The sequence below is a fragment of the Armigeres subalbatus genome, chromosome 3, assembly GCF_024139115.2.
Source record: "Armigeres subalbatus isolate Guangzhou_Male chromosome 3, GZ_Asu_2, whole genome shotgun sequence".
Taxonomy (NCBI): Eukaryota; Metazoa; Arthropoda; class Insecta; order Diptera; family Culicidae; genus Armigeres; species Armigeres subalbatus.
The window spans coordinates 410,995,631-411,021,526 of NC_085141.1; the positions used below are offsets into that span (position 1 = coordinate 410,995,631).

General features: G+C 40.0%; 1 protein-coding gene across 1 annotated transcript; it reads right to left on the minus strand.

Moving 5' to 3' along the window:
• Positions 1 to 4,783: 4,783 nt before the first annotated feature.
• On the minus strand, positions 4,784 to 25,883 carry LOC134224191 (glucose dehydrogenase [FAD, quinone]-like). The gene is made up of 4 exons (XM_062703479.1): positions 25,083 to 25,883; positions 6,698 to 6,921; positions 5,816 to 6,633; positions 4,784 to 5,375 (listed from the first exon to the last, which is right to left on the minus strand). The coding sequence occupies exons 1-4, from the start codon at positions 25,706 to 25,708 to the stop codon at positions 5,052 to 5,054; spliced, it is 1,992 nt and encodes a 663-aa protein (XP_062559463.1). The 5' UTR covers positions 25,709 to 25,883; the 3' UTR covers positions 4,784 to 5,051.
• Positions 25,884 to 25,896: the final 13 nt, after the last annotated feature.

The window sequence follows — 25,896 nt, forward strand, 5'->3', positions numbered from 1 at the left end:
AAGCTAGTGGTGCGGTCCAGGTATACTCCTTGGTGTTTATAGCTATTAACAGTTTCGATTGTCTTCAAGCCAATTTGTAATTTCAGGTCTACGTTGACCGCTTTGAAGAGAATCAACTTGGATTTGTCCGGGTTGATTTCCAGATTTAGTTCTCTAGCTTTATCCTCAAATTTGCTTATGCACGCCTGCGCCTGCGTCGATTAGAATGTGCTTCGTCACTTGGGGTTTCAGTGATTTTAGCATTTCGTATGTGATACGATCCATTCCTGGGGCCGACGATCTTTTCCGACTAAGGATGACGTCCCATTTATGTTGATCGATGATGTCGTAGTTTGTTGCAGGAAAATAACTGTTTTCTACGTTCTGGTAAATGTCGTTTGGTCCGATGTGAAAATCTATAAATTTCTTAGCCAGATCTGGGCTATCTTGAATTATGTTATTTCGTTTGTTCGATTTCTTCCAGTAAGTTGTCGGATTTTTGACCACAGTTCTGCTGAACTTGTCTCCGGGCCGACTTCTTCGGTGAATTTGTTTATGCCTTCTTTGGTGTACTGCTTTTTAAGTTTGAGGAAAATAGCGGAATATCGTTTTAAGTTGACCAGGTTTTCCATGGTGCTGTTACGATTGAAATTGGACAAGGCTTCTTGTTTGTCTTTCCAAGCTGTTTCCACTTCCGCGCTCCACCAATATTTTGGGTTGAATTGTTGACAATTCTGTTTTTCTTAATAATCTCACCCACCTCCCTCGTGAGGTCCTTGATTCCGCTAACCGAATCAGCATTCATCTTGGCAAGGTCCGCTTGTAACCCTTTTTTGTTCAGGATGAATTTCTTTTTGTCCGGTACTTCTACGTTGTATCCAATTTGGATTATGAGGTGGTGGCTTCCAACTGACTCTTCGAGTACAGTCCACGTACACTCCAGTATCAGATTGCTGGAGGCTAATGTCAGGTCGATGGCGGTTGGTTTTTGGTTTAGTTGTAGTGATCGATATGTGGGGCTTCCGTTATTCAGCAGGATCAGGTCGGATGCATTGATCTCCTGTAATATTGCCGCTCCTTTCGCAGATGTTTTATCGTTTCCCCATATCGAATGATGGCAATTGAGATCACCGCCCAGAATCACTTTGGGATATTTTGCCAGCTCTGTCAATATAAGGTTGATGTCGTTTTGAAAATCCTGAAGAGGCGTTGACGGTGCCAAATGGCAGCCCTTACTTTGCACCGTTCAATGTGCAAAAACGTTCCATAAAACAATGAAAAACGATCCGTAACTAACATCTGAATGTTCCATAAAACGATACCATAAATCCATAAAATAGTTCGGGAGATTCCATAAAAAATAATTTTATGATCCATAAATCTTTGAAAAATGATCCATAAAAACTATATTTTGATCCATAAAATTTCAAATTTGCGCAATTTTTATCCTGATGATGATCCATAATTTCAGTAATATGATCCATAATTTTGTTTATATGATCCATAATGCTTGGAAAGAAGGCCAATGAAACTATATTAATTGATCCACACATTTTATAAAATCTATGGATCATTTGCCAAAATTTATGGATCATATCACCAAAACTATGGATCATTTGAATAAAGCTATGGATCAAATGGCCAGAGTTATGGATCATATGACTAAAATTATGGATCATATTACTGAAATTATGGATCATCATCACGATAAAAAAATGCGCAAATTTGAAGTTTTATGGATCAAAATATAGTTTTTTATGGATCATTTTCCAAAGATTTATGGATCATTTGTCATATTTTCATGGGAAAATAGCAAGAATTGTATTGTTTTTCTTGACTATGTTAATGGAACATATTTTCCCATTAATTGCTAAATTTTAGTTTAGTTATGGATTGAAAAAATATTCTTTATGGGATCTCCTGAACTATTTTATGGATTTATGGTAGCGTTTTATGGAACATTCAGATGAGCACTAGTTTGAGAAGGGGGACGTATATAGCCACACATTGACTTCCGTCGCTGGTCGTAGGCATGATGATTTTCTGGAAACCGTAGTCTTTGTGCAAGTAAATGGCAGCACCGCCATACCCGTCGTGTCTTGATGTTGGTACTTTGTTGTATCCACTGATGTCATATTTTTTGTGTTTTCTTCTTCTACTTTGGTCCATGTTTCGGAGAGTAGGGCCGCAGTGTACGACCCGATTGTTAATGTTCTCTGTAGCTCCTCTTTGTGTTTGGAGACGCTTTGCACGTTGCACTGCATAATTTTTACTTCTTTCTTTCGTCTAGACATGGTTGTTTGTCGATGAACTTGATTTTTAGTTTTTGTAAATAATGTCGAAACTGAGGAACTTTTTGCTCACTTCTATCAAGTTTTCTCTCGCCTGCCCTTGCAAATTGTTATCTGCGATGATAGCACTATAGTAACGTTGGAGAGCCTCTTGAATGGCATGGTTAACTGTTGAGTGCGATATTGTTGTTTGCTGTATTTTTGCCTCTTGCAGTTTTTTTTTTTCATTGTTCCTGTTCGTTTACTTTTCGTGGGTTGTTCAGGGCTGTTCCAGTAGCTTCTTCAGATGGTGTTTACCTGATTCGTTTACGTTCTTCCTCCTTTGAGTCCGATTTCGTTGCTTCCGGTTTCTTCCTTCGCGTGTCTCGAGCACGATTATCTTTTGGTGCTCGGAAGACGTCTTTTTTCAGTTGCGAAGCGTAGTTTTGATCCTCTCCTGGTCTCGGTTCATCCATGAACTCCGCGAGTGCGTTGAAACTGTTTGCGGTCGTTAAGGGGTACAGCTTCTTAGCTTCGAAAAATGTAAGTGCTTTTTTTGCCATAACAGACTTTATGTTGTTCTGGCGCTGGCGTTCTGGACAGGTATCGTCGGTAGTCCGACGGTTCATCTTGCAATACAAGCAACGATGTTGTTTCGTGCATTCATTATAATCGCGATCCATTTCATGTAGGTCCCCACAGCCATGGCAACGCCGAGCGCTGCGGCATTTCACTGCCTTATGATTATAACGTAAGCAGTTGAGACACAGGAATGCTTTCCTGTAGAAGGGCTCAACTTTGATGGAGCAGCTGTACAGTTTTACGAGGTCCGGTAACTTATTCGCTCTGAAAGTTATGCTGACGCGCGTTGTCGGCACTTTTGCGTTGTTGACGAATCTGGTAAAACGGTAGGCGTCCAAAATCGGTACCAGACTGTGGAGATCTTGTTTGATGTCGTCATTGGATGGATCCGTAGGTACACCGGCAATAACTCCAGTTACAGCAATCAGGTGTCTTGCCACGTATGCTTTGTAACCATAACTACTCACTACACTGTTTTGCACGAGTCTGTTTGCTGCTAAAAAGTTACTGAGGTAAACCAATACCTTCCTTTTTCCTGCATTTTTAATTTCCAGAAATCTTGTTGATGCTCTTGAGGTGGTCTGCGTCGATGAGCTCCACGTAAACGCGGAAAGGTCCTTCATCTTTTGCGGTGTAGAGATAGTTTTGTTGCTCCCTTGCTGGAGTCTCGATGGCTAGCTCATTTGCTTTCGATGTTATTCTTGATTATGAGGGGATTTGTAATGGTGGTGGTGTTAGGGGAGAAACATGTGCGTCATCTGTCTCCATGGTGATGCTTTTTTCTCCTCATTCCAAAATGGCGGATGGTCCGGATTTGTCACTTTTTTCGAAAATTTAACTGTTTTTTATTGTAAAACTCAAGGAAAAAGAATTCCTCTACGAGTTCGATAACTTGTATTTATTAAACTGTGATTTTTCACTGGGAAATAAAATAATCACTCTGAGCGTTCACTAATGGCTGTTCACTTCCGAAAATCACTTTGACAGATCTGGATGATGTCTGCAATCTGGTATCACATATCTGTGCAAATAAAAGGTATTGGTAAGTACACTGGAATCGCTTTTTGCACGGTTATATTTCATCAATATCTCGGTCAATCTACAGCTTTTTAAACATCTCCAGATTTTCTGTCTGTCTGACCCTTATAGACTCGAAAACTAGAGAACCGATCTGCGTGAAAATTCATATTAAGTGCTCTTCGGGCCGAGTAGGTTCTTTAGATGGTTCAAGACCCATCTCCCTCTGGAAAGAGGGACTCTCATACAAATGAAACACAAATTCCTACATATATCAACTAACTAATCAAGCAAATGGAATCCAATACGGCACGTGAAAAAAAGTTTGCTCTATCAAGTGAAATCGAATCGCAGAGCAAACATTAAAACTTATATTGTGAATACAAAATAAATGTTTGTGCCAACTAATAAATTTTGGGCGGGACGAAGTTCGAAGAGTCTGCTAGTATTTTAATAAATCCAAAGGCAAGAAATTACCAAAAACAAACCGCGTAAAAAACAACCTCAATGAAGAGGCTTTCGTTTGTTAGCTCATGACAAAGATGGTGCAGGATTTACAAATTCTTTATGCTACAGCTGCTTCCAAATCTATTCAGAATGATTATTAAAAAAAATTATCTAATAATTTCTTACTCCGATGATTGGACGCATTTTTCGCGTGTCGTCGCATCAGCATTTTTTTGTATCGTCGTGCATATGCAATGAATACAATATTTAATATCGTTTGTGTGAATTATAAAGTTACTCTCGAAAAAGTTGAACAAGAACAAAAAAGCGCAAAACAAGTGCAAAAACACACACATCAGTCTGGAAAATGAGGTACATTGGGCTTCATAGTGGTCACTGATACTGTTAACTTAATGCTACTATCTTCATCGTATTTTTTGAATATTTACAATTTGGGTAATAAATTACGCTATGGCTAGAGAGTGGAGGAGAACCTGTGTTTAATTTTGTCTAGTGAGGAGAAAGATTTGAGTTACCAAATTTTGGGTGATTTTTGAATAAATTAATCAAATAATGATGAATTCCCTTTGATAACTTTAAAAACTTGCCCGATACATTAATTACGTAAGTTTTGTGAGTTTTTCAACCCCCTTCTTATCATTGAAAGTTTTTTTTTTCAAACTATTTTTTATTTTGAGCATTACGCGTATGAAAATGGAAGACCCCCATGAGCCCTTACATAATTACTGTTCGGCCTTAATATATACCCTCATATGATCCAAGATCATATTCATAGACACCGTCCGAGCCATAGCTTTCAACCAATTCATCTTTCCCACCGAATATTGTTGAACTTATTTTCTCAACGCGAGCTCCAGTCACCCCTCGTTCAGAGTCCTCTTTGATCATGTCAGCTGCTTTCTCGCCAATAACGAAACTAATAGCCGAAGTGTGCGCTGCCGGCGGTTCGGGAACTATGCCAATGTCCACCACTCGAAGCCGTGAAATTCCATACACGCGCAGCCGTGGATCAACGACAGCTTCAGGATCAGTAGCAGGACCCATTTTGCACGTTGCAACCTGTAATTATTCGAGACGGTAATTATCACTGAGCGAGATTAGAATGTCAATGGTTTCTACTCAGAACACGATAATAGCAAGTTGTGAATAAAAGTGAAAGCGATCATCGAGCCTACCACGCGTTCAAAGCAGCATTACTTTACCTCTTCCTAGTAGGTACCCACTAATCTAGTTCTGTCGATCAAAACAAGTTCAATCAACTCATAAACAGCGTGCAGTTTAGTGTCTAACCGGTTTACCATTGGTTGGTTCTGTTATGCAAGCTTTCGTTATACTGCGTTCAGACGATGGATTGATAAACATGCTATTCAAATTATCGACCACATAAATTTCGTCAAGAAAGCAGAATAAGTTGTTACTAGACCACAGTCTGAACATAGTATTAGCGCTTGGGTATTAGTCATGACCATTGATCCATATTAGCTGGTGATCTTCTTTACCTGATGATGGAAGGTAGCTGTCAGGGTGCGCACATGGCAGCGCCAATAGTCGCGCGTGTTAAAGTCATACTGCTTGCAACCCGGCACTTGCTCCGAATAGAGCTCAACACCCAGATCACGGAACGCTTGTTGCGATGTAACTCTAATTGCTTCCATTATGCCGTACACAAGTGCCTCAAGGTCACGATCATCCTCAAAGTACTGGTATTCAAACCGCGGATGGGCGAAAGGGTTCCTTGATCGAAGTCGCAGTTTTCCACGGGTACGAGGTTTCAGCAACATCGGAAGGTATTGGAAGGACCGAACGTTACGGATCGGCCCGAAATATCCGTTGTAGGTTTCGTTGGTGAGGCGGAAAGCGAGCAATGTACCCGGGCCGGAATCAAAATCAACTGATGCGAAGGCTTGCATAATTTCGACGTCCGGCATTCCAGGGTCGGGATTTTCAGCCACAGGGGTTTTGATGTACATAAGACTTTCAACGGCGTTGGTCGTAAATACACCTCGTCCATTCAACAGCCTGATTATATTCCTGAGGTTGATATTGTCGTCCGACTGAATATAGTTGTCGATCGGTTTTCTGACCAAATATACAGGACCCAGTACACCTGGATGTTCGTACAAAATTTCGCCAACCGGTAGATCATGCAGCACTGGAATGTTAAAGCTTTCGAGATGAGACCGTGGTCCAATTCCCGATAACATCATAAGTTTGGCTGACTCAAAAGCTCCTGCTGAAAGAATCACCTCTTGTGTAGCTTTCACCGTAAAATATGTTTTGTTGCGAGTGAATCGTACACCTTTTGCTTCTTTGGTTTCTGCAATGAAAAATTTACAAATAAGTAACGCAGGACCTGCCTAACAAATAAATTACGCACTGACCTGGATCAACAAGCAAGCGAGTGACCCACGCCTTGGTAAGGATGTGTAGATTTTTACGGTTAGCGACCGACGGCGGCAGATAGGCCGTACCACTCGTCACTCGCCGTCCTCGGTCCGTGTTGGCTTGCAAATAAGACACACCTATGTGCTCACCAGCGTTGTAATCCAAGTAGCGATACCCCGCCTGTTGTGCACTTTGGACGAAGGCATTGGCAATTCGCGATCTACAGAGGAAAGGTCAAAATCGCACATTAATTTAATTATAATCGCCGCATGAAAAGCGTTAACGTGTTGACAGGTCAAATATGATAATCTGCATCAAAAAACGCCAGAGAGAATTTCTGACCATGAAACGCCCCATAAGGATAATATAGACAGAAATAAATTATCACATCATTGTTGCAGATTGGCATACGATGAAATGTGACTTCAAAAGTCGAGATTTTGACGGCATATTTCTTCTTTCGTTTATACAACAGGTTCGATATTGATTTGCTTGAAATTTCAATTTACTTGAAAATTGAGGAGCATTTAATTCAATCTCATTGAGCGCATTTATAGTTTATATTTCGCCATTAATCGTAATAAAATTCGTGTTAAAGTGCAGGAAGTTATTCTTAACCATGATATTTATTATGATAAATTGCGTTAGAATAGGCTATTCTATTAGTCTGGCTGGCTCGTCTCCTAGATTATATTATTTTAACCGTTAAAATGAACAAAAGGATATCAACCTAAGTAAACTAAATCAGCGATATCTAAACATCAAAACAATTTATCGATTTAATCTCAAGCTTTGTTCGGGTTGACGGACACTCTTTCCCTAAACAGTCATTTGGCCGAAAGGGTCATTTGGACGAAAGGGTTGTCTAGCCGAAAGGGTCGTTTGGCCGAAAAAGTCATTTGGCCGAAAGGGTTATTTGTCCGAAAGGGTCATTTAGCCGAAAGGGTCGTTTGGCAGAATAGGACATTTGGCGTAATAGGTCATTTGGCCGAAAGGGTCTTTTGGCCCAAAGGGACATTTGGCCGAAAGGGTCATCTGGCCGAAAGGGTCGTTTGGCCTAAAGGGTTGTTTGGCCGATATGGTCGTTTGGCCGAAAGGGTCATTTGGCCGAAAGGATCGTTGGGCAGTATAGAACATTTGGCGTAATAGGTCATTTGGCCGAATAGGACATTTGGCCTTATAGGTCATTTGATCGAATAGGTCATTTGAAAAGTGAGAAATTAGGAGTAAGAGTAGTGAGTGGTGAGTAATGAGACGTCTCACTACTCACTTCGCGATCCTCATTTTTTACAGTGAGAAGTGAGAAATGCGCAGTGAGAAGTGAGACGTCTCACTTCTCACTCCTCATTTATAACCTCTCGCTGTAAAAAGTGAAAAGCGCGAAGTGAGTAGTGAGACGTCTCAAAAGCTGGGCATAATGACCCATTCGTCCTGAAAGGGTTAAACAAATCTTGTCCGGGGTTTTTTTCATGTATTTTTACATATGCGATGTGTTGGAAATAGTCACGTTTAAATACTTTTTGAGAGCAGATTCCATTTCAAAGCTATAACATAATTTATTTATTATTCATTTACTTTATTGATTCATAGTTTCAACCTTACATTCTAGTATTATTGTTGAGAAGAATATTGCAGTGAAACTTGCAACACTGAAGGAGTAGAAATTGGAAGAAAAATGATGAGTGTTGGGAAGATTGTTCTTTGGAAAAATACGGGGAATACTATAATGTAAGAAATATTTTGTAATTAGTAATTAGTTTGATTATATTTAATGGAATAAATTTACAGCATTGAAGCTGGTCGAAGAATTCCTGCTGTCAATAAGTGTTCTGCCGTTCCGTGAAAGACTACACCCAACAAACTTCAATGATTATAGAGTGTCGTATTGCGCAAAATGGAAGAAACAATACGACGTCTGGAGCACTTAGGAGAGCGGGGCAAATTGTGGAAATTGCAATACGAAGCAGAAGAGCGGCGCATCAGACAGTAGTATGAACAGTTTCATAGAAATTGAAAAGGCTTTCAAAATAGCTGCGGAAAAAAAATAAGGTCAGACTTTGCTGTTCAAAAGGAAGCAGTGGAAAGGCAATGTGGTGAGACAAATATCTGCAGTATATCAGCAGAGCCAAGTCAAAACAAGACCACCACATCCTTGTCTCCCTTGAGATCCATAGTGTTATATACCGAACTACCAAATACTAGACTCAGCTCGATTGATTGAAGCGATGTCTGTGTATGTGTGTTTATGTGTTTATGTATGTATGTGCGCAGAAAAACTCACTAGACGAGTTCGGTTGTCTAGTGGCTACCGCTTCTGCCTTATAAGCAAGAGGTCGTGGGTTCAATTCTAGGCTTGCCCCTTTCCTACTTTGTATTTCTATTTTATTTCTTTGTGTTTCACATTCTACCAAAACAATTCCCCCTATTATAACCGTCCTTACTAACCATTCCATCTGCATCTTTCTTAAGTAGGTGTTCAACTAACCATCCTTCCCCTCACTCAGCATTTGCAAGGACGTGGCCAGGGTGAATTTCGACTATTGGGGAGTGCATTGCCTACATCTAAGAGATAGTGATTAGTCCCAAATCAATAACTGTGGTTAACGGATAAAAGTGATGCTTCTCTCATACAATAGTGCTCAATGTTAATGCAATGCTAGTATGTGCGCAAAAAAACTCACTCATTTTTTTTTGGCTCTTTTCATCAACCAATTTACTCGTTAATTGATTTACAGGCTTCATTCGATGAGGAAATGATACAGTTCCTATGTTATCAAGCACCATTGTACAACTCCATAAACCAAGAATACCGTGCATTTTTTACAAGTGTTCAACGATAGTATTTTAACAGTTCAACATTTGGCGTATTCCCCTATTTTATGCAAATCTATACATTCGTCTCTAATTTTATAATGAAAATTTACATCTAAGTTAGAAACATGACATTAGCATTACCAAATCATTATTAGTAAAATATTTGAGATTAACCAGTATCAGGCCAAAAATATCGTTCATAAGGCGAAGGGTCGTTTGGCCGAAACCCATTCGGCCGAAAGCCATTTGGCCGAATGCCACTAGGTCGAACAAACCATTAGGTCGAAAGGGTCATTTGGCCGAAAGTGTCATTTGGCCGAAAGGATCATCTAGCCGAAAGGGTCATTTGGCCGAATGGGTCATTTGGCCGGAAGGGTCATTTCTCGCGTAACATTTGAAAAGGGCCTACAACCAAAACATAAACATTAAGAAAATGCCGTTCGAAAAAAATGCATCACAATTTCTATTCCTATTTTCCAGGATTATAATATTTTAAACAGCAAAAACTCCTAAAAGCACATAATCAACACTATCTATCCATCCATAACCTTAATTGCATCGAAAACATGCAAAAAAGTGTTCAAATCGTTAAAATAAAATTTTAAGTCTAGTTTCATTTTCTTCTCCGGAATAGGCCTTCTTGATAAGTCATTCTGCGTTTGCTTGTCATTCATAGACCCTTTGTTTATGGCATTTTTCGAAAGTAAACACGGGATAAGGCTTTTCGGGAGGTTAAATTTTCTCTCTCCGAGGTCGAGCCGATGACGGTTCGGAAAAAAAATCTCGTTATCGGCCCGAAGTTGGAGAAGGCTTATCCCAGAAAGAAATAAATGAGTGGCTTGGCCGTTTTTGAAGGGTGGACCTACACATATTTTGAAATTAACACGTTGTAGGCCCAATCAAGATTAATTTTTTCTAAGTAATTTAATTGAAGATGCGGAACATTTTTATACTATTAGTAGCTATTAGAAGATGCTATCGAAGGGTGTTAAAATTGAATTTGTTTACTTTTCATTGTAGGCCCTAATCAATTGTTAAGCGAGATTTGGCCGAACAGGTCGTTTGGCCGAAAGGTTCATTTGGCCGAAAGGGTGGTTTGGCCGGAAGGGTCATTTGGCAGAAAGGGTCGTTTGGCCGAAAGCGTTATTTGCCCGAAATGGTTATTTGGCCGGAAGGGTCAATTGCTCGAAAGAGTAATTTGGCCCAAAGGGTCATTTGGCCGGAAGGGTCGTTTAGCATTAGCATTGAGCAATTCGCACAAATTCGTAGGTGGTACAAGCCAAGACTATTGTATGAGAGTAACATCACTTTCATCCGTTACCACAGATATTAATTTGGGACTAATCACTATCTCTTAGATGGAAGCAATGCACCCTCCAATAGTCGAGATCTGTCCTGGCCACGTCCTTGCGAATGCTGAGGAAGGGGAAGGATGGTTAGTTGGACACCTACTTAAGAAAGGTGCAGAGAACTCTACGACCTCTCATAGGTGCCACGGGAGGTTTTTGGATTGTGTGGAAGGTTATAACAGTAGGAATCGTTTTGGTTGAACGTGAAACACAGAAAGAACTAAGATAGAAATACAAAGTAAGAAAGGGACGAGCCTGGAATTGAACCCACGACCTCCTGCTTATAAGGCAGAAGCGGTAGCCACTAGAGCACCGAGCTCGTCATTTGGCCGGAAGGGTCGTTTGGCCGAAAAATTCGCTTGGCCGAAAGGGTAATTTGGCCGAAAGGGTCGTTTGGCTGAAAGGGTCATTTAACCGAAAGAGCCACTTAGCCGAAATGGTCATTGAGCCGAAAGGGCCTTTTGGCGGAATAGGTCATTTGGAATAAGTCATTTGAAAAGTGAGATATTAGGAGTAAGAAGAGGTACGTTTCAATTCTCATTCCTCATTTATCACTTCTCACTGTAAGAAATGGAGACCGCAAAGCAAGTGAAACGCACTTAACTCAGCACCTAAAAAATCATGGCTGAGTTGAATCGTCCATTTGAATCATCGTAGGTTTTCTTTTGTTCACTTTCGTAAATTAACAGTAAATTACCGTTCAACAAATAGAACAACGGATACTCTTGCGTGTGTAAACAATAAATTGCCCCCAAATTGATTTTAAACACTTTTTGGAGCGAAATAGTTTTTTAGAAAATGAGTGAAATGATCCGTTTTAGCATGAAAAACTCAGACGTGATGCATTCCTTTAAACTCGCAATCGAGTAAGTTCGCGCGGGAGCGCTCAATGATTGAGTTTTATGAATGATTTTATCAACACTGATCGTGGGTGGCTTTTTTTTTGCTATAAAGCCTGAAGCTGAAGAAGAGATTCTTTTCGCTATGCTTTCCACTAGAATTCTTCACCTACGCTTTTGAGCACTGCAGCCGGTGGCTGCCTGCAGTTTTAAATACATTAGTGTGTAACACTACTATTCTAACAACGAAACAAGCTTTAAATCCTTGAAAAAGGTAAAATAAATTACCGAAACCATCGAATGCAAAAGTAAACTTGTTTTTGCTGCTTTACAAGACTGCAACGGCCGAAAACGACTTGATTTCCAATTACGGCTTGTAATCGTTCGTGGCTTCAGTTTGAGGTCTATTAATAACAAGTGGCTTAACCGCCACTTCCGGGATCCGGAAGACCACCGGTTGAGTTGTTTTGACCGACTAATTCTCGACTTCTCTCGTCAGGGGTCACACGAACGGTCGCTGGCTGAAACTTGAAATAATGCTTTGTGCCAAGTGCTTTCCCCAACTTGGCCAACTCCCAAGTTACGTTACTCGAACTCTCAAACTCTTCCAACCCGCCAACCTATCCCGGCAGAAATTATGCAAGGTGAAGAACCGAAGTAGATGATGGAACGGAACGGAAAGCAAACGGAGCGATCTTTCAGCGATTGCTTCTACTACTTGATCGACTCGACTCGAACTACTCGATCTGCCTACTTAAAATTCATGGTGCGCAGCTGATGAGCCCGTGCATGTATGGCCGAACTAAAGTTGCGAAGTGTGTGGCGGCTGGACGGAAGGCCTTCGATTTCCTCGAGAGAGCTGCTTCGACGGATGTAGCGCTTCTCGGATTGATTTTCCCCTCCGGACAAGGGCCAACGTACCTCCGCACGGCTTCGCTTTTTACGGTTATGACCGCCCGTGATGAAGTATACCCTCGCCTTCGGTTCCAATCCGGCACTGTGGTACGCAATTGGCGACGTATTCCACGCACCAAGCTCTCTGAACGGTCCGTAGGGTGTGAACACGGTTTGGACCACCGTCGATTAATTGGCGATCAACGGTTCACTTTCGCTCCAGACCCGTAACGCTGGGTAGACACCTTTAAGTGGTGTGTTACGGGGTAAGATCTACCACGGTTACATTGTCAGCTACAGGCAAATCCTGACCCAACGAATACCTTCCTCATTATCCAACTCCGTGGTATTTATGAGGGTGTCGCTAAGTCGGTGGCCTCTCGTTAGGTAAGTACCACATCAACACTTCCTTCTTTTCCCTAGTTACGGTGAAGATGGGCGTGGCCAGAAGTAGTAATCCTCATGCTTTTGTTATTTTTGCTTAAGACTGGAATCAAGGACCACTCCCCTTCTTGAATTCTGATAGCATTCTAGATAAGGATCTCAAAAGTAAAACATGAGTATCACTAGTGTTCAATCTACGAATTGCACCGTAACAATGCAAATGCAAAAAATGCAAATGCAAAATCAACGGTTCACTTTCGCTCCACTTTTCGACGAAACTTCCACACTCCGTTTTACTACCCCTAACGGCGGGCCTTGACGAGCGCATGGACTCCGCAAAAAACTCCTCCAAACGATGAAACGGCGGAAATGCCGCAAACCTTTTCGTCGACTCCGAAAATTTCAGGCCGTACCATAAAAAACGCCACGCGCTGGAAGTCCAACGCGAAACATTGATTAACAATAAACAGATAACGAGTAGTTCGACAACAAAATATCTTTTCTGGTACACTACACTTTCGGCTACACCGACAACAGAATAAAATCTAAGGAACGAACGAAAAAAAACTAATTATACAATCAGGTACAAAATCACTCTAATCAATTTAATCACCTCGACAAACTGAACTTTACTCAAACTCTTTAATAGAAATTCTAAAAACTCGCAAAACTTCTAAATGCCTTCCGTTATGGAAGCGAAATGAACGAGTTTGAGTTTGTTCTTGAACAAGAAACCTTCTACAACAATTAGCCCATTATTTAGCAATTGCGCCAATTTAAATTTCGCCTTCGGAAACATCGAGCTAACTTCACTACACAGAACATAGTATTGAATATGGCTGTCGTCATAGTACTCAAACATCACAACATTTAGTTGAAATACAAACCATGTCGACGAATTGTTGTCTCGTTGACACGTATCAAATTTAATTTAAAAAATAGAAAAAAACGTAAAGGTACAAATATTAAACTCAACTTAAACAGACGACAAGTAAAAACTGTCAGACTCAATAACAATAATAAAAATTAATTTCAAAAACTTATTTACACTTGATTTTGCTTTAAAAGATAAAAACGTCTGAAGCTACGAAAATTTACATAAATTTAAAACGGTAGAAAACGTAAAACGTTACAGTCTCACTACCCACTGAGCGCTCCTCATTTTCACAATGAGAAGTGAGAAATGAGGAGTGAGAAGTGTGACGTCTCACCCTTTGAGACAAATGACCTTTTCGGCCAAATGGCCCTTCCGGCCAAATGACCCTTCCGGTCATATGACCCTTTCGGCCAAATAAACCGTTCGGCCAAATTACATTTTCGGGAAAAAGAACCCTTTCGGCCAAATGACCCTTTCGGCCAAATTACCCTTTCGGCCAAATGACCCGTTCGGCCAAATAACACCTTCGGCCAAATTACATTTTCGGCAGAAGAACCCTTTTGCAACAAGTTCCTTTCGATGGAAAATACTATCCCATTGTTTGCTATTGAAAATTGGCCAGATTGGACTATGGGATCAGAAATATGTAATGGCAAAAATACTATTTTCTATGCGCAAAACACGCTAAAAAAACACTAACTCATATTTTTAGTATTTTTAGCACGAGAAAGGCAACAATACTGCTAGGTGGATTGGTCTAGGTTTTCCTATACTAGTTTTGGCAGGATCGAGTGAAAAACCCCAAATCTGTACGTTAAATCCATGTAAAAATAAAGTCGTCCTGAAAGGGATAAGATACTGAAACGTCATTAATCAATGTTTATTGATACTTATGTCAAAGGCAGGTCATAATAAAGGTATTTCATGGACAATTTAGCAGAATTCGAACGAATTCCACTATTCTACAAAGATTACCGCCTAGGGTAGCCATCTTGCCCCACATTCCCCTATGCTGATTTTTCAAATGATCATCATACCGATTCTGTAATTTTAATCTTTCATTTTTCATGCTCGAGGGTTATTTTTCACTTTAACTGTCGTAGCAAATAACGAAGGGGTCCTGAGAAAAACTCTGCTGGGATTCTGAGCAGCATTCGCTCGAGATTCTGAGCAAAACTCGTTTTAGATTCTAAACAGAATTCGTCTGGAATTCTGAACAGAATCCGTTTGGCATTCTGAACAGAATCCGTTTGGAAATCTGGAAAGAATTCGTTCGGGAATCTGAACAGAATCCGATCAGATTTTTAAACAGAATCCGTTTGGAATTCTGAAGAGAATCCTTTCGCGATTCCGAACAGAACTCTGGTCGGGATTAGTGGCAGAATCCTTTCGAACAGAATCTGTTTGCGATCCTAAAAAAATCGGATGGTATTCTGAAAGGAATCTATTGTTGATAGCCAACGTATTTTCTGGAGGTAATAGTCCACCAAATTTCAGTAAAATTTTGTTAAAACCTAACTTATTTTGGAAAATAAAAGCATTTTTACGGAGCGTATGAAAACATTATTTTTACCTGTAGTTCAACCTTGAGTTTCTTTGGAAATGCGAATAAATACAGATTTGCCATTATCATAACCCGGGGAGATAACAGATTGTATAACATTTCACCGAAAACTATTTCGCGGAATTCATTTTCGTGGTTGAACATTTCGCGGAATAATATTTGGCGGTTTGTAACTTTTCGCGGTACGACATTTGGCGGATTGTACCTTTTCGCCGAATGACTTTTGGCGGAATGTACCATTTCGCGGAATGCAACATTTCGCGGAACCTGCGAGGTCTCTAAGCCAAGTTACCATTTTGTTTTGCATTCGTTTAAAACGAGATTAACGAGACTATCCTTCAGCATAGGCTTATTAGGCCACATTTAGAAGTAGTTTTCAAAATTTCAATTGCCCCTTATACCGGGCAGATACATCCATTTAAAGAAGACGTTACCCCTCCTTTTGCCTTATACCGGGCAGACGCGTTCATCTAAAGAAGGCATTATCAACTCCTTTCGCCTTATACCGGGCAGATGCATCCATTTAAAGAAGACGTTACCCATCCCTTCGCCTTATACCGGACAGACGCATTCTTTTAGAGAAGGCCTTATCAATTCCTTTCGCCTTATACCGAGCAGATGTAACCATTTAAAGAAGGCGTTACCCCTGTCTTCGCCTTATACCGGGCAGATGTATTCTTTTAAAAAAGGCATTATCAAATCGCAGATGCATCCATTTAAAGAAGGCGTTACCCCTCCCTTCGCCTTATACCTATATACTCCTTTTAAAGAAGGCATTATCAACTCCTTTCGCCTTATACCGGGCAGATGCATCCATTTAAAGAAGACGTTACCCTTCCCTTCGCCTTATACCGGGAAGGCGTGTTCTTTGAAAGAAAACATTAGCAACTCCTTTCGTCTTATAACGGGCGGTAGACATGGTCGAGTCGAACCCGTACCCGATGGGTTCGGGTTTGAATAATTACTACAATATCGGGTTCGGGTCGGGTACGGGTTTGAGAAATAAAATACTGCAAATTATTTTATTCATTTTTGTTAATTGTGAGGCTAGTTTGTTGATTGGGCTAACATTTTTTTTTTCAATTTTTAGAGAACCAGAAAATATCTAGTTTTATTGACGTAGGACTTACGTCTCTCTTTACTATACCGGGTGCCATTTCAAAATTTCTAAATCGGCCGCGTTACGCTGTGTTGAAAGATTTCAAACGTTAATAGCTTTTACCCTAGTGAACAGATTTCTGCAGTTAACCACTCAATCGACAGCTTTCAAGTATGACTTTCATATTAATGCTTGATAATATCCGAAAACTTGTTTCAATAGGCCTAAAACTGTTTTCAAAGCAAAACATTGAATTCACGAAAACCTATAAATATGGGTACCGCATCATTCTTGCATCATTCCATTACCACGTTCTGATTGGTGCAGACGTCAACGAATGAGCTCACGCTAGGTCTGCTAAGAAGGCATAAAATAGCGCAGCGCGAATTTTTCCTCTCAATCTAACCGAAACAGCACATAACATATGTGTAACTCGGGTTCAAAAAGTTGTACCCAAGTACAGATTCAGAGGTGGTATAGAGAACATCGTAATGTCAAAGGCATTATACCAGTTCACTTTCGAAACACGGAAAAAAATATAGTAAACACAATCAAACCTTACACGATGAGATGACTTAACCCATTAATGGGTACTGTATTTATGTTAATATTATTCCTACCGTGAAAAAGTCACTCTTTTGACATAGAACTACGTCTGTCTTTTCTATATTGGCTTTTTCTACACGAATCGTATTTTATGGGATTTTTTTCACTAAAATTTTGGGATTTCCGCTGGTCATTCAGACATATTTTGGGATTTACGCGGATTTTACGTTGTTTTAATTTACGCGGCCCATATCCTCCGCGTTAAAACCGATTTCAGTGTGTTACTAGAGTGATTCAAATTTTGACTTTTTTGCACCCCGATGCTTAAACGATTGCATTTGCTATTTAATTAAACCTCCTAAATTTTTAGCTAATTTGGATGTAATTTGATTGTGCACGCGTCATTTGAAGTTTCTATGAAAATTACTATGGAAATATTGATGTAAAAGATCGTTCCGTGAGGTGGCCCATGAACTATTAGAATATAATAAACGCGTCGACTGCATTAAACAGTTCGTAAGCTGAAATACAGTTGTTGTTGCGAGGCGATTTGACTTTTGTAAGCAAAGTTATATAGAAAACAAAAATGCTCATTATTGATATTGATGTTATTCTTTTACGTGTTAAATTAAATTTCCCACGATTCAGTGTTTCCTTAATAACTTTTCTTGTAAGCATCAAATTGATTCGTAACAAAGACGAGCTGCTTCCTTGCTAAATTTGCTATGTAGTCGATGTATTCATACGTTTTTGAAGCTTAATGGGAAGCGTTGTGGAACGGTTTACCCAAAAGTTACTGTTTTCATATCGATTTTCATACAAACTTCATATTGCGCGTGCTCATTCAAATTACAACCAAGTTAGCTAAAAATTTAGGATGATTGTTAAAATAGCAAATGTAATCGTTTAAGCACAGGGGAGCGAAAAAGTCAAAATTTGAATCAGTCTAGGTTACATACAATATTGATGTATGATAATATTTGCTATTGAACAATTGCTAATAGTTTAGCAGACGGTTTCGGTAGATTCGTCGATCTCGTAAGAGCATCGCAAGCTTCTTCTTTTATATCACTATACCGTGCAAACTCAAACTTCGGACGCTTAAGCACTTTCTGAAATACAATCATCCTGTTAACTCACATTTTTAATCACACCGTTTAAATCACCATTGCAACCACTAAGTACAGTATTTATCTTTGAACTACGAATTTAATATGTACAAGATTTTGCGAAGAATGTTTGCAATTTATGAAAATGTCCGGCTTCTGTTTGATTCAAACCTCGGACACCGGCGGGGCTGGATTCATATTTCGGACACAAAGATTCAAACTTCGGACACCTGATTACACAGTACCGGGAAGAATGATTAAGAAGAATTTTCACTGCACAGCTCAGACTGTCTTTTAAACATTTCGTAGCATTGATTTAACATGTCTTATTAAAATGTAACTATACTAAACAAGCGAAAACTATTAGTCTTTCCGATCCAGCTTGACGAAACATTTCGATGAAATATTTCAGAAAATTTCCCATACGAATTGAAGCGTCCGAAGTTTGAGTGTGTCCGAATTTTGATTATTCGCGGTATTCCAACTGGAAATTAGTAATCTATTAGCATTTCTGTGGTTGCAACTGCAACTCACGTGAAGGAATAATAATTATTATCAATAAACTGTCAAACTTCATTGTCGCGTCTACACTGACTTCCTCCATAGGATGACCACCAAACGCCGTTGACAGCCCAGCTGCCACGATGGACTTTCCTGTAATGAGTCACCGGGGCTCAGTCTGACTTAGTGGCAGGTGCTTAGTCAGACTGTGGCGGGTGCTTTCAAATCAAACATTATAGTTATTTCAATTGATTATTTGGATACGTGATCGCTTAAGAGTGTTGTTCATCCTCGTTCATTTGAAAAATTTATTTTTAAAATCCTTTTCAAATGTTGGTATTAAAATTGTATACTTCATTAGTGTTCGTAATGCTCACTCAATCTCAAGAGCACAGGTCAAGGTCAAGGTCAGATTGTATTTCTATCAACATGAACTAACTTAATAGGCCCTTGATCTGAATAAATCTCAAAAGCGTTCAACAACAACATTTATGTTGTCTAATGGATGCCTAATGTGGTGAAATTAATCATTTTTGATACCTTAAAAATACCATATATTTTATCTCATAATTCATTGAATTCAATGAGAAAATAAAACGAAACACGGCTACGTACCGCATACAAAGTGAAATAACAGACTTTTTTTTTCGTGCGACCGAATCGCCGAATAATATGCAATTTTTCAAATTTTGGGTTAATTTATTAGACCGTGCAGGGCTTTACTTTTATACCACTTTTTAGTTCCGTGTCGCTTTTCTCAGATGACAGAACGATGTTCCCCGTACCAGTTATACAACTTTGGCGAGAAGCAAAAGGGGGCCAACTTTTTGCTACGACTTCTCTTCGAAGTTACACTTATGTTATGTGGAAACAGGCAAAGCAATAACAGCATCGCATCGTCGGAATATTTGAACGGTTGCATCATCGTCTCAGCCACGCATTCGCAAACCTAAAGCCTTTTCAAGAGCAAGGCAGAATCGTCAGCATTCTCAGGTCAGCATCATCGGCATTTGCAGCCCGGCATTGTCGAGAAGCCAACAGTAAGCGCAGCACGGCGGTGTGTGACGATAGAGTGTCGACGACAACACTACTGATCAAGTTTTCTCGGCCGATGGCAGCACCGGTTAAGCGTTTGGTATTCCTGCAGACATCGATTCATAATGTTTTAAACAATCATAAACTCCCAGTTGAACCGATCAAGAGGAAATTTACATCTAACATTGTGAATGGATCTTTTCAGAACCACTAATATACTTACTAAAGAGTTTTTCGCAATAGAATCATTTTGAAAATGTAGTACAATCAACTAATTAGAGAGCGTTTGCGTGACAATTTTATTAATTCGCGTGATGAATTGTTACAAAATTCTGTCTTCCTCGCTCACGACAAAAGAAAATGCGTTCCTTATTCTAAGATTTCAACGAAAATTTTTGAAATTTCTCCATTAGAATTCCAAAAATTGTCACTGTTTTGAGTCTAAATATTTCAATTTAAAATTTGATTTATTTGTTGATGTGAATAGGTAAATAGCTACTGAATTTTATGTAACTTTCAAACGTTGGTATAAAGCTTTTGAATATTCTTGGTTAACGTGATTTTGTGTTTCAGCAAGTATACTCTATTACCACTATTACCACTCTAGCTAATTTGAAGAGTTAACGCAGTAGCGTCGCGGTATCACAAAAGACAAGCAATGTAGTGAAGAGACATTGCGAAGGGTGCTTAAACGTATAATTCAATGTGCAGCATAACATGTCGAAATAATGTGCTAGAAATCATCACATGATCCCATTTTGGAATCTTAGTTTAAAAATGAAATGTTGCAAAAATGCAATTAAAATTTTCAAAAATTGTAAAATTAGTGCAATATTTGCAATTATCGCACCCCTGGCAATCATTTTTAGGCGTTAGTCATCTTTGGATGGTGTGAATGTGCTGTCTGTTGCCCAACATATGGGGATTCTCGAAGTGGACCATGTTGTTAATATACTATACTATCTTATATATAAAAATGAAATGGTCTGTGTTCGTATCCGCATAACTCGAAAGCGACTGGATGGATTTTTTCATTTCTCCAGCAGAAACATTTGTTATAGTTTCCGACGGGTTTATATGATATTTCCTAATGCGAAAATTACGAGTAAAGTTTAGCAAATCGTGAAAAACTAAAATTGTGATTCCTATGCGAACATTGCATAGGCAGTTCACAACACGCATTTTCGCCTACTATGCAGGACAACGTCTGCCCGGGTCGACTAGTATACTATATATGTGACAAATCATTGCTTGATTGGTCAACGTAAAGGTAGAACCAACAAATGTTTTGCGTTGTATTCATCAAAGAGGTGGAACATCGCCTTAAGTTGCAATGCTATAATGAAGAAATCATTCGCTTTATTGATCAATGTAAAGGTGTAGCCATCAGCTGATTTACAATGGTATTATTCATCGAAAAGGCGGAGCTTCGGCGGATTTCCTATGCTATAGTTCATCTTTTTTTGGCAATTATGGCATTGAAAATACTTCGAATGTCCCATATATAATTATTTTGATAGTGAACTCTTTTATTCATTAGTTATTATTTAGAAAATAATAATTTTGAAATGTTTTGTCACTTTAATTACCCACGACTAGCAGTGAGCAAACGATGTTCAATGGCCTCATTCATCAAAGGGGCGGAGCTTCGGCTAGAGTTCTGATATAATGATAAAATCATGGCTCACACGAGTTTACTTCCTGCTCAAATTTTATCTTGAGTGGTCGATAGAGAACCAACATCCAGCGACAGGGACAGGCCTGACAATAGTCATCGTCGCAGCAAGAAAAACCGCAGTAGCGACTAGATTTATTGTCTTCATTGCTACTCGACGCATCGTCAATGACGCGCACAACGCTAGCTTTCGTCGTGCAACCAAATCGTCATGACGACAGCGAAGAACGAAGACTTCATACCATTATTCTCCAAGCGGCAGCTGCCCTGCGAAGATTTTTATTATTTCTTTGTGAAAATGAATTTGAAGTAACGTATGAAGATGTTATAAATGCTATCGAAACATTTATGTTACCAAAGTTCGTACTATTTCTTTATTACAGACGTCATTATTGTATTCGGATTATATCTACGATACGAAAAAAAGGATCGGCACTTCGGCCGACCGGTGCTGCATGCGAACCGAGATCCGAAATACACGACAGACAGACACCTACCGATATGAAAGAATACGTGCGCTAGAGGAAGACAGAATGATGAAGAAGTTTGGTTCAGCTAGGTTCAGCCGACGACATAGATATTATGGCACGTAACTTTGAGAAGATGGAGGAAGCCTACATCAGACTGAAGAGGGAAGCCAAGCGGATCGGACTAGTCATCAACACGTCGAAGACGAAGTACATGATAGGAAGAGGTTCAAGAGAAGACAATGTGAGCCACCCACCGCGAGTTGGCATCGGTGGTGATGAAATCGAGGTGGTAGAAGAATTTGTGTACTTGGGCTCACTGGTGACTGCCGAAAATGATACCAGCAGAGAAATTCGGAGGCGTATAGTGGCTGGAAATCGTGCATACTTTGGACTCCACAAGACGCTTCGATCGAATAGAGTTCGCCGCCGTACCAAACTGACCATCTACAAAACGCTCATTAGACCGGTAGTCCTCTACGGACACGAGACCTGGACGATGCTCGTGGAGGACCAACGCGCACTAGGAGTTTTCGAAAGGAAAGTGCTGCGTACCATCTATGGTGGGGTGCAGATGGCGGACGGTACATGGAGGAGGCGAATGAACCACGAGTTGCATCAGCTGTTGGGAGAACCATCCATCGTTCACACCGCGAAAATCGGACGACTGCGGTGGGCCGGGCACGTAGCCAGAATGTCGGACAATAACCCGGTGAAAATGGTTCTCGACAACGATCCGACGGGCACAAGAAGGCGAGGTGCGCAGCGGGCAAGGTGGATCGATCAGGTGGAAGATGACTTGCGGACCCTCCGTAGACTGCGTGGCTGGCGACGTGTTGCCATGGACCGAGCCGAATGGAGAAGACTCTTACATACCGCACAGGCCACTTCGGCCTTAGTCTGAATAAATAATAATAAATAGGTTCAGCTATGTGATACTTGGTCTAGTTCTGGAACAGACAGTCTGTTGGTAATTGTTCTTGCAATAGCACGCAATCCATATTGTTGTCAGTTGGTAATTTTGATTACCAGCCGAATGGCGGATAAGCGTCACGACAATTATGTTTTTAACTACTCCGTCTATAATGACGTGCAATCGATTATGTGAAGTAGTGACGACGGAAATCGTCTTTTTACTTTTGGCTGCACGACTATCTTCGTGGTAGGCATGCGACATGAAGAAACCGAATAGGTGTCGCGTCGGGCAATGTTATGACGAGGACTATATTTTTCCGCTTTCTCCATACGACGAGACTGACTATTGTCAGCCCGGACAGGGATGATGATATTGCTGTCTCTAGAAATCAAAGAATTATCTTTTTACATACTTTCATCAATGACAAAAAAAATCAACATTAGACGAAAAATCGATTGATAGCTTTCCATTTTGATATTTTTTCTCTAGATTGGTAACGAAGCGTATAATAATGCTGAGCAAAATATGTATTTTTACATGCATGGTCAAGTCAAGTCCTACGTCCACTTCCGATTATGTCACAGACATTACCCACTGTTAGTTTTTTTTCGGGGAAAAATTTGTGTGCGGGCTAAAATAATTTAATTATGTCGGGTTCGAATCGAAATTCTCGGGAACGGGTCGGGTTCGGATTTGCATTAAATGCAAAAAAATGCCCGGATTTCATGTAATTAAGCAGAAATCGGTAATTATTTGAATGATAATTATTCTAACTGAATTCCGCCAAATGGCATTCCGCGGAATGACTTTCGGTGAAAAGGTACATTCCGCGAAATGTCTTTCGGAAAAAAGGTGCATTCCGCGAAATGTGTTTCGGTGAGTTGATACATTCCGCGAAATGTCGTACCGCGAAAAAAATTCCGCGAAATGGTTTTCGGCGAAATAGTATACAACCAATAAAACTTATTCACAATGTATAAATTGTGCTTAAACATCATTGGGATGTAAACTTGACATGTTCACTTGTACATCGAGGTATTGGGAATGATAAAAATCTTTTTCTGCCATATAATATAATAATAATCAATGTAACCGTAGTGTATTTTTAGAAAAACTTCGCGAGCCGCAGGAAAAAGCTTGAAGGGTGCACTTTGCGGATCACTGATTTAAATTGACCAACAAATCAGTAAGCGATGAGAGTTTCATAAGTGTTATGTCTGTTTGTCTGTTGTACAGCCTTTACTTACATACTTAGTGTACGAGAAAGGCAAAAATTCAGAAATGTTCAATTGTATCTTTTCATTTCAAATTTACTTGTGATAAACGTTTATAGATCTGATTCATTATTTGAATACGATATTTACGATATTTGACCATTGAAAATGACCAAACTGTTTCGAATCTTTAAACGCCGATTCTTAGTAAATAAATCACATTGAAGTACAATGGGGCTGAATAGGTTTTATCAATTTTTAGGTGAACATCATTATCTACAACATAAAGTAAAACCCGAGGTAATCTAATTACAAATTTGCCGCACAATTTCAGTACCACACTTCTCTACAAAAAAATCTTATCACAGCAGAAACAACTTTTTCACTGCGTGGAAAAGTGATTTTTAATCGTCTATTTATTGAGATTTGTAAATTCAAAAACGCGGGTTGAGGGCTTAACCTGTCATTGTGGCAATGTTTAGTAGATTCAATCCTGTATGTCCCTAATAATATGGCCTGATTTTTCCGGCATTTTGTGGAATTTTCGCGGGCTGGACTCAAAATTTCCAAAGCGCTTTTAATGAAACTTCGAGTCACATCACTTATAGAGTTAAATCCAGCTATAACAACGCCTACAGATTAGTGTTCCCTTTTGGATCAGATAACAACTTGAACAGCGTCTTTTGTAAAATCAGAATAGCTCATAAATTAATTGGTTGAGGACTCGAGGTGTACGCAACACATTTGAAATGTCAAACACCAGCTTCGAGCAAAAGCAAATATAACTTCACTACATCTCAGCAGCATTTTTTACTGTATCTAATGGGCCTCTTAACAAAAATCTAACTACAACATTTTTCATCTACCAGTACGTTGCGTATGATTCAAATAGGAGACATGCGTTCTTTGGCAACCATTTCTCAACAGCTTCAAACGGGTTATTCTTTATACTTGCTGTGAAACACGTTTCCACACTCTTCGATTTTCACTGACTAGAGCCACAACATCACCAAAGGACCATACAAATTGATTATTTGAAAGAAATTTACAGCATTCTTATTTTGTACATGAAAGTCAAGATAAATTAATATAAATTACCTAAATGGACAGTCCTCCACCGACAACGGTCCGTTCTTCCCGTGAAATCCGTTACTGTCAAAGTCTCTTATGTTAGCACGTTCTGCTTTGATATGATATGGCAAGATTTCATCCCAGCTCCAACCTACATTGCCTGCCTGTGCCCATCCATCGTAGTCCCTTCGGTTGCCTCTGGTATAGATCATATAATTTATAATCGAAGATCCTCCCACACCTCTTCCGTGTGGCCAACTACATTTTCTATCACGCAGCCCTTGACATCCCACGCGTTGCACTTCGCTCTCATATGCAAAATTATACTCCGTCGATTGCAAATTAGGAGCTGACAGCGGAATATCAGTGAAAATAGGTAGCTCCCCTTTGCCACCCTCCAGCAACAGAACCGTCACTTTAGGATCTTCGGACAAACGTTCAGCGAGCACCGACCCAGCCGGCCCGGCACCGACAATTACAAAGTCATAACTCTTCCGCAGTCTTGGCTCTCCATACCAAATGCCCCACAACCGTGTGAAGTCCACATAATTCCCGATCGTTAGATTATCACTTTTGATCGAACCGATGATGCATTCGATGTTCGCCGCAATGAAAGCAATCACTACCGCAGTCGTCAACGTTCGTCGTGCCATATTTTTGGCAAAGTACGTTCCACCGGACGATTAGGAATTCCACACGCTGCTACTCGCCGATATCTGCGTCACCTATCCTTACGAGGCTCACTTAGGATCATTTTTGGTTCACACCGTCGCGGTCAACGTTCGTGATTAAACTGCACTTGCACTCGGCATCACATAATGCAATCAGCCGTGGGTATTTT

Coding starts and splice junctions, on each gene's coding strand:
- LOC134224191 (XM_062703479.1), bottom strand. CDS start 25,708: ATGGCACGACGAACGTTGACGACTGCGGTAGTGATTGCTTTCATTGCG. Junction 6,634..6,697: donor TCGCTTGCTTGTTGATCCAG/GTCAGTGCGTAA, acceptor TTTTCATTGCAG/AAACCAAAGAAGCAAAAGGT. Junction 5,376..5,815: donor CAGCTACCTTCCATCATCAG/GTAAAGAAGATC, acceptor GAATAATTACAG/GTTGCAACGTGCAAAATGGG.